Source organism: Camellia sinensis, chromosome 7 (assembly GCF_055761805.1).
Source record: "Camellia sinensis isolate YWXY chromosome 7, ASM5576180v1, whole genome shotgun sequence".
NCBI lineage: Eukaryota > Viridiplantae > Streptophyta > Magnoliopsida > Ericales > Theaceae > Camellia > Camellia sinensis.
In genome coordinates this window covers 138,359,787-138,369,386 of record NC_138967.1, presented here as the reverse complement: position 1 = coordinate 138,369,386, position 9,600 = coordinate 138,359,787, and the positions used below count along the sequence as shown (strand labels likewise).

Sequence of the window (9,600 nt, the reverse complement as noted above, 5' to 3'; positions counted from 1 at the left end):
TTTCACTTCTGCTTTAGTAGTTCTTTTGTAATGAAACTTGGAAGTTAATGAAGTATCTTCAAGTTTTGCTTTACCGCTCGGTTGGATAAGCTATGATACAAACCGAGCTCCCTTTTGTAATGAAGTACCTTCTAAATTTGCCAAGTGTTGAATTTGCAACTTGTACTTTCTTATTTATCTTGGAGTTCGGTCGGGTGGACCTCTTTTTTTGTAAGGCCGAACTCTTTTTAGTAATTGAAGTTTCACTTCAATGCACTCGTTCTTTTATTTTCGCAAGTGTTGAACCGCTTATCTTCAATTTTTGCTTACATGTCATGTTTGCCCCCGGCCGAGCAGAGGCTCTATGGCCTAGCAGGCTGTCTGTTCGGTCTGATCAGGCTTCGTGCCTTAGAAAAAATTGAGTAAGTTTGTCGATGCCCCCAGCCGAGCATGAGCTCTGTGGCTCGGAAGGTTGTCTGTTCGGTCAGACCATGCTTTATGCCTTCGTAGAGAAAAAATTGTGAAAGTTTTTTATCATGTTGGTCGGCCGCCACCTGACTTGGGCAAGTTTTGGCGGGATTTAACCCTTCGTAGAGTGTAATTCTGCCCGTCTTCGAGCGTGAATTGTGAATTTGGACTGTGCTTTAAGTAACGATACTTGGCACAAATTCCACCAAGTTATACCACTTGGCACCCCGCTCCAACCAAAGGGTTGAGCATCCGGGATTGGCTTGAGTTAAGACCCGTGGCCAATTTGCTCCACCGAGCATAAATGTACAACACAAGTAAATAAGGACAAACTATAAAACAAATTTTCATTCATTGATACTCGTAACTTTTGATTACATCAAGGCATGTTCTGAGAAATACATTACTGTAAGTATTTCATCCTAAGAATCATATCACTGGAAGTACTTCTTTAGGTTGGCGACGTTCCATGGTCTGGGGATTGCCTTCCCTGATAAGTCAGCCAGATAGTATGCGCCATTGCCAAGTGCTGAGGTAACCTTGTAGGGCCCCTCCCAGTTTGCACCGAGTTTCCCTTCCCCAGGAACTTTCTTGTGATCCATTACCTTCCTGAGTACCAAGTCACCTGGTAGGAATTGCCTTGGACGCACATTCTTGTTGAAGCTCTTAGTGAGTTGCTGCTGGTAAGCCGCCAATCGAATGAGGGCAGCTTCCCTACGTTCTTCGGCCATGTCCAGAGCTTGGGCAATAGCTTCATCATTGTCTGCTGGCTCAAAGATCTCAGAACGGATGGTAGGAAGGCCAACCTCCAAAGGGATGATTGCTTCCATCCCATAGGTGAGAGAGTAAGGTGTCTCACCGGTTGACCGACGAGGAGTAGTTCGGTAAGCCCAGAGGACATTCGGTATCTCTTCCACCCATTTGCCCTTGGCTTTTTCAAGACGCTTTTTTATCCCGTCAATAATCGTCTTGTTGGACGCTTCAGCTTGGCCATTGCCCTGTGGGTAGGCCGGAGTGGAGTTTCGGAACTCTATCTTCAAGTCAGCGCAAAATCTCCTGAAGATCTTGCCATCAAATTGTGTACCATTGTCAGAGAGAAGGACTCTGGGAACGCCAAATCGAGTCACAACATTGCGCCAAACAAACCTCTTAGCGTCTGCTTCTTTGATCTTGCACAAGGCCTCCACCTCTACCCATTTGGTGAAGTAGTCAGTTGCAGCGATGAAGAACCTTTTATTCCCAGTTCCCCTAGCTAATGGTCCAACAATGTCTAAGCCCCACTGAGCAAATGGCCAAGGACTGGTGAGAGGGGTTAGAGCTTTGGCCGGCTGGTGAATGAGAGGAGCAAACTTTTGGCACTTGTCGCACTTGCGGACGTACTGTTGGGCCTCCTTTTGCATGCGCGGCCACCAATACCCGTGTGTTAGCGCTCGGTGTGCCAAGGACCGACCACCAGTGTGACTCCCACAGATTCCATCATGGATCTCATAAAGCACGTCTTCCACAAGACTTGGATGAACACAGAGTAGATAAGGGCCCATGTAGGACTTCTTGTAAAGCTTGCCAGATGGGGAGAGCCAAAACCGAGAAGCTCTGTGCCTTGTCTTGTGCGCTTCTTTTTTGTCCTCAGGAAGGGTGCCATTTTTCAAGAAGGCCAAGAGTGGGTCCATCCAACTCGGGCCCAAGTCAGTGCAAAGGACCATTTCGACTAGTTGAATACTTGGTTGGGGTACATATTCCACCCATATTTTGCGGCCGTCTCTGGAGTCGACCGAGGAACCCAGGCAAGCTAAAGCGTCAGCATGACCATTTCCCTCTCGGCCAATCTTCTCGACTTTGATGGCTTGGAACTTTCTGATCAAATTTTTGGCCTGTGCTGCATAAGTGGCCATCCGCTCATCGCGAGCCTCGTAAACTCCAGAGAGTTGGTTGACCACTAATTGAGAGTCACTAAAGACGAGTAGCTCCTCCGCATTGAAGTGTTCGGCACTTCGTAGGCCGGCTAGTAGAGCGTCATACTCTGCTTCATTGTTAGAGGCTTTCCAGCCCAATCGAATGGCTTGCTCCCATATGAATCCTTCAGGAGAAATAAGGACAACTCCTGCCCCTGACCCTTTTTGGTTAGAAGAACCGTCCACGAACAGCTTCCATACGTCTCCAACAAAAAGTTTCCATGCTTCGGCTGGGGATTGCCCTTTATGCTGGGCAGTCATAGTGACCAAAGCCGAGCTCCCTTCGGAGGGGACAGCCGGTCCCGGGGTGAATTCTGCAACAAAGTCTGCCAGAACGTGAGCTTTGATTGCTGTTCGAGGTTGGAACTTGATATCGAACTCTCCAAGCTCCACCGCCCACTTTGCTGTTCGGCCTGAGAAATCTGCTCGACTGAACACAGACTTGAGGGGGAATTCAGTGAGGACGTTGATGGTATGTCCTTGAAAGTAATGAACAAGCTTCCTAGAGGCAATTAATAGTGCATATGCCAATTTCTCCAATGGCAAGTATCTAGTTTCGGCATCAAGGAGTGTCTTACTAACGTAATACACTGGTTTTTGCTCCTTCCCATCCTCTTTGACTAGCACTGCACTGACAGCATGATCAGAAACAGCCAAGTAAAGGAAAAGCTCTTCGTTGGCGACAGGTGTTGATAGAAGGGGAGGAGAGGACAAATACTTCTTCAAATCTTCTAGCGCTTCGGAGCACTGACTTCCCCACTCAAAACTGGTTTTCTTCCTTAGAAGTTGGAAGAAGGGCTTCATCCGATCAGATGACCGACTGATGAAACGGTTAAGTGCTGCAGCCATACCAGCGAGTTTCTGGAGTTCTTTAGCCTTTGTAGGTGCTTCAAGGTCTTGGAGGGCTTTGATTTGGTCGGGGTTGGCTTCAATGCCCCGCCTAGTCACCATATACCCCAAGAACTTCCCTGATCCCACTCCAAAGGCACATTTTGAGGCGTTCAATCGAAGCTTGTGAGTCTTCAGAATTCCAAACACTTGCTCAAGGTCCCTTAGATGGTGCTCGGCCAACTTGCTTTTGACGACCATGTCATCAATGTATGCTTCCATGGTTTTACCAAGCTGGTCCTTGAACATTTTGGTGACCATTCGTTGGTAGGTCGCACCAGCATTTTTCAAGCCGAAGGGCATCACTTTGTAGCAGTAAATGCCTCTAGGGCTGATGAAAGCCGTTTTCTCTTGGTCAGGACCGAACATAGGGATCTGGTGGTAGCCACTATAGGCGTCTAGAAAGCTCATGCGCTCATGTCCAGCCGTTGCGTCAACAAGTTGATCTATTCGTGGAAGGGGGAAGCTATCCTTGGGGCAAGCTTTGTTAAGGCTAGTGAAATCAACGCAGACTCTCCATTTGCCATTCTTCTTTTTCACCACGACGGTGTTGGACAGCCACTTTGGGTACTGCACTTCTCGAATGACTCCAGCAGCCAAAAGTTTGTCCACCTCTTCGATCACTGCATCGGTGTGTTGCGTGGATGATCGTCTACTCTTCTGAATAACCGGCCGCGCTCCTAGTTGGACGTTGAGTCGATGACAGGCATAGTTGGGGTCCAACCCAGGAGTGTCATAGGCCGACCAGGCGAACGCTTCGATGTTTTTACGGAGTAGAGCCAGTAATTGCTCTTTCTCTCCAACAGTGAGGGAAGTGCCGAGCAGGAAGAACTTATCTGGGTTTCCTTCTTCTACCAAGACCGTCTCTAGGTCCTCCACCATCTTCTCAGTCGGCACTCCGCCGACGTCTTCCAAAATCGGCTGGTCAGGTACTTCTACCATCTGTACTTGGTCGCAGACTTGTTTGGTTTTCATGGCGGCAATGAAGCAATGTTTGGCTGCCACTTGGTCTCCACGAATCTCCTCTACTCCATACTTGGTTGGAAAGCGAACGAGTTGGTGATAGGTGGAAGGAACTGCCTCCATCTGGTGAATCCAAGGTCGGCCGAGGATGGCATTGTAGGGAGATAGGGTGTTTACCACCAAGAAGTCAACAGAGACCACCTTGGACTTAGCTATGACAGGCAGAGTTATTCGGCCGAGCGGCCATTCTGTTTGCGAGTTGAAGCCAACTAAAGGGGAGGTGGCAGGTGTCAGGTGTTGCTCACTGAGGCCGAGCTTCTTGAAAAGTTCATAATACATGATGTCTGCGGCACTTCCTTGGTCAATCAAGACTCGCTTCACATCGAACTTGTTGGCCACACCAACTGTAACGATGAGGGCATCGGTGTGGGGGTACTGGATTCTCTCTAGGTCCTTTTCAGTGAACACGACGTTAAACCGGGAAGGTCTGGCTTCTGTCTTGGACTTTTTAGGAGGAGGTCCTACCGACATTACCTGTCGAATGTGGGTGGCACGCTGGATTTCTCCTCGAATTATGTTTTCTCTTTCAGGGTCAGTCATTCCATGGATAACGTTGATGACCAACCTCGGGGCATGGTTTTCTTCAGGAGGGGCTTGGTCGAGTCCCTGCTTTTCCCTCGTCTTATCAACGTCTATCCATTGTTGGAGGTGTCCTGCCGTAATTAAGTCCTCCAAGTGTTGTTTGAGAGCTCTGCAATTTTGCGTCTTGTGTCCCTTCTCCCGATGATAGGTGCAACGCAGTGTTTGATTGCGCCGAGCAGGGTCTCCAGGCATCTTAGCTGGCCAAACAAAGAAGGCTTCCCCTTTAAGTTTCTCGACGAGCCTGTATATTGGCTCTTTGAAGACGGTGGTGATGCCTTCATAAGACTTGGCCCTTTCCTCATCATTTGCCGCTGTGGAGCGGTTCCTTTGGCCATAGTTCTTGCGTTGTTCATCCCTTCTTGGCTGCTCAGTCTTAGGTGGTCGAGGCGGTTGCTCAGTCTTAGGTGGTCGAGGCGGTCTGACTTCTTCTTCAGCAACCGCAACATGTACCGAAGCAGCGTCATCTTCCACACGAGCTTGTTGCTCTATTCGAGCCCTCAAATCCTTCATAGTGGGGGCAGGTCGTTTCGTCAACGACTGCCTTAGCTTGTGCGAAGGGGGTAGGCCTTGCTTGAAGTATAGCACGGCCAGCTGTTCACTACAAACATTTTCCTCCAAGTCACCATACTCCTCCCAATACCGTCGCGCGTACTGGCGTAGGGTCTCTTTCCTGTCCTTTCGGATATTGAACAAAGTATCTAACTGCTTTGGGACTCTGCTGTTGGAGACAAATCGGGCCAAGAACGCCTCAGAGAGCTGCGTCCAGTCATAAATCGAGCCATTGGGGAGTTTGTCAAACCATCGGAGGCCAAGTTCTCCAAGGCTAGAAGGGAAGACTTTGCACATGAGTGCGTCGTTGCGGTTCCAGAGGGACATCATCTGGCGGTAATGGCTGATGTGGGTCAAAGGGTCCGTCTTCCCATCATAGAGAATGAATTTTGGCGGGCTATACTTCCGTGGAGGTTCTACAGCTTCTATCTCTGGGGAGAAGGGGGTGGACACCAACCGGTCTAGAGCACGACGCTCTTGTTGGTGTATGGACCGGTCTAACTGGTCCCTTTCCCTACTGAGCCGGCGGTCCTCCTCCCTACCTCCTCGACTTTCTCCTCCCCTGCATAGCCGTCGTGCCTCTCCTCTGTTATCGTTCAGCCAGCTTCTCAAATCTTGCGGCCGCTCGTCGTGGCGACAATGAAAGGTTCCAGATAGGCGGCTGACAGTCCTCTGCCTTTTATGAGAATTCCCTCGTGGGTTATTTTTAAGGTTATTCGTCCTACTGCTGGCCCCTTCACTATGCACCGAAATCGGCCGGCTACGCCCTCTATGAGCAGGGCCACGGCTGGAGTGCTCCTTGTGAGGCGGCGGAGGAGTATGTCTCCTTTGCGATGGTCCACCAACGGATTTTCTTGGCTCCGCTGGGGTCGCCATGAACTTCAACAATTGGGTACGAAGCTCAGTGATCTCCAAACCCATTGAGTCAATGATGCGGTCACGGTGGTCTTTCTCAACAAAAAGACGTTGAGACGACTCAACGGCAATGACACGGCGTCGCTCCGTCGCGTTGCGTGTCTGATCGTCGTGGTCCATAGGGTCATCGTGCGCTAAAGGGAATGCCAGACCCTTATCTTTGGTTCTCTCCGTCATTGGAGTCCTCTCTGCTAGCCCAGAGTGGGGTGTGTCTTCGATTCCCATCGCCGGAGTTCGTCACGAAGCAAACAGTGGTTTTCCCACAGACGGCGCCAATTGTGCGGGGGTGATTTCCGCACCATGAAGAAGGGTTGAACTTCGTGGATGAACAGCAGGCTTTGGGAATTGAAGATCTGCACAGAATAACAAACGGTGAGGCTGCCCGACCGGGGTTTGGTCGGAAACCCCTCCGATGGTAAAGTTAGGGACTCAGGGAGAGGAAAAAGAGAGGAGAGAATACAAAGAGTGTATGTGTTAAGTGTGTGGATTTCCCATCCCTTGAGAGTGAATAGTGTTCACCTTTTATAGGAGAAGGTTGTTTGTCGTTCAAGTCCTTCTCTCTCCGCCATCTGTCCAAAGTGTCTTATTCGTGGTCGTCTCCTATTGGAGGAGGACGACCACTCCGCCTGACACTCGGGTGCAGGTCTGTTTTGTTTGTCTCATTAGCGGACATCTCTCATTGGAGGAGGACGACCACTCCGCCTGCCATTCAGATGCAGGTCTGTCATATATGCACCTTGTCCCTCTGCGCCTCCATGTCTCCACGTTCTGTTCATGCAGAGGGGGAGGAGCAGGGTTGTTTGTCTCTAGTGGACCCAAGAAAGATCTTCAGTGAATTGGCCTTCTCTAAGTTGGTCTGCTCTAGAACGGTTGTCCAACCAGGAGGTCCAACATGTTGCTCAACCCACTTCGGAGTGGTTCTGTCCATCCGGAAGGCCCACCATGTTGCCCGGCCCACTTTTGAGTGGTGCTCGTACGTTGGGCCGAACTCCTATGATTGCCTTGCTTCAGAGCAAGTGTTGGCCTTAGGGCTGAGGTCCGACCTAGCTCCACCTTGGAGTGAGTATCGCATTGGGCCTAGCACCAAGACTTGATTAATTTTCACCCACTTCACATATAATATTATATTATCACATGACTTTCAAATGGGATTAGATGGAGACTATTAAATGTTTGAAAATTTAAAATGAGGTTAGGTGAAGATTATTTGATTGGTTAGCGGATAATTAAAGCTTTTGAATGGGAGGCAAAATCCATGACTATGTGCATTCGAACATCAAACAGAGTTCTCAAGTTATGTTTTTCAAGGCAAGAGAAGAAGAATGGTGCCCTGTTTGCTTCATGGAAAAACTCTTACAAAAATGAACATGGAATTACAACTTTGTTCTCTCTCTTCCACCAAATAGAGAGGGTTAAACAATTATTTTGAACATAACTCAACATGTCGGAGAAGAAAACTATAGCTTCCATTTGGTTTGTGTGAAAATTAATAATAGGCATACAAAAAAAAGGGGGGAGGGGACAAAATATAATTTTTTGAGTGAATGTTATCTATAATTTTTAATTTCCAAAATAAAACCCAACTCAAAAGGCCAGGTAGCAGTAGATCTAATGAGAACTCGATAAATTTCAATAGTTGTTTGCTATTTAAATGCAAATAGTCACACACTACTCCTCTATGCAACATATAGGCTTGGAGTTGACCTTGGTTAAAAGAAAGAAAATGCTTTATTTATTTATGGAAAGTAGTGAGGTATTGTTGTTCCTTGAATTAAGTTGCTTACAAAATTGTGGAACCCTGCCTTATATAGGTGAAAGGGGCAGTAAAACCGTATAAGAAGGTTCAAGAATGTTGTTGGAGAATATGAATTATCTAGAAATGATGAGAGGCTTAGATTCTTTAACAGTCACTACTAAGAACACAATAGCAAAGAGATGATAGAAATAAGAGATTGAATGAAGAAGAAGGCAAAGTAGTTAGAGAAAGAATAATGGCAAGACTCTCCTATGGATCTCCCATGGATCTCTCACTTTCACTCTCAAGGTAGATAATGGAGAAGGGAAATCAGTTCTCTACCAAGAATTGTTTTTCCAAAATCCATCCTATGTAAAATTATGGGTGGGTGCAATTTATAGGCACCTCATGATGTAGGATAGAACCCATGTGCAAGGTACATGGGGAATATTCCCTCTAACAATCATGTCCGAAGAGGTGACCTCTCCAAGAATAAGGAAAATCTCAAAGAGGAGATCAACCTCTCGGCAAACCCTTCTTCTTAGCCACACCTAACCAATGATCCCCAATCATCCCAACAACACAGGGGTACTCCCAAAGGACGCCCTACTACAGAAGGGTCAAGGGTAGTTTAAGAGAACGCCTTGCCGCAAATATTGTCGAGTCTTAGGAACCCCCTAGATCGTGTCACCTCAACCCGAGTATAGGCTAGTTTAACCGAAGAGTGAATTTATCTCCACTCATCGTCCTTGGGATCGGGTCCTTTGTTCAGACTCCATCATGCCTATGGTTCTGGTGCGTTGATCTCGGAAAGTTTCAAGCCCACAAGTGTTATGGGACTCACTAACGGAGCGACTTCTAAATTGCATTCGAATCCGTTTGAAGCCAAGCGCTTCGGATCTCTTGGTTCGTGAATCTGAACTCTTTCGAATCCAAGCTCGAATAGGTCTCTAGGTTCATGGTTCCGAACCCTTTCAAGACTAAGTCAATACCTCGGAGAATGGATCTTCTCTGAGGGCTTCATCTTTTGTGAAAGCAATGGTTAACCTCCTTGGATGCCCGTATGATCTAGGCCTCCTCGAATGGGCTTGTTAGACTCTCTTTAGAGATATCTGCTTGATGGGTCTTCCTTGGCCCAATTTGTTGGCTTTCTTAAGGACCGGTTCAATAGAATTCACTTGGGCCTATTTAACAATAATTTCTCCAATCTCACCAATTTTTGAAAGCAATGCTACATACCCTTAAATTTTTTATCCAAAAAGATCAATGTGTTATCTAGATTCATTCTAGATGTATATCAAGATGACAAGATCAAGTCAATATTTCAAAATTATTAGGCTACCATCAATGATGGAATATTTGGTGTAACCCAACTTAATGAATTGTCTATAATTTTTTTTAAAAAATTTAAATTTTGTATTAGAAAGTTTGATTAAACTTTGACTTACAACCATAATCATAAAAATCAAATACTATAATCAATACAGAAAAACTCCAAAAGGAGAAAGT

The 9,600-nt window shown here is 47.1% G+C and overlaps 1 protein-coding gene across 1 annotated transcript; it reads right to left on the bottom strand.

Annotated features, from left to right (window-relative positions):
* Positions 1 to 881: 881 nt before the first annotated feature.
* On the bottom strand, positions 882 to 6,581 carry LOC145796129 (uncharacterized). Its single transcript, XM_082881144.1, has 2 exons — positions 3,812 to 6,581; positions 882 to 3,769 (listed from the first exon to the last, which is right to left on the bottom strand). The coding sequence occupies exons 1-2, from the start codon at positions 6,579 to 6,581 to the stop codon at positions 882 to 884; spliced, it is 5,658 nt and encodes a 1,885-aa protein (XP_082737270.1).
* Positions 6,582 to 9,600: the final 3,019 nt, after the last annotated feature.

Coding starts and splice junctions, on each gene's coding strand:
- LOC145796129 (XM_082881144.1), bottom strand. CDS start 6,581: ATGGGAATCGAAGACACACCCCACTCTGGGCTAGCAGAGAGGACTCCA. Junction 3,770..3,811: donor CGTGGTGAAAAAGAAGAATG/GCAAATGGAGAG, acceptor GCCTTAACAAAG/CTTGCCCCAAGGATAGCTTC.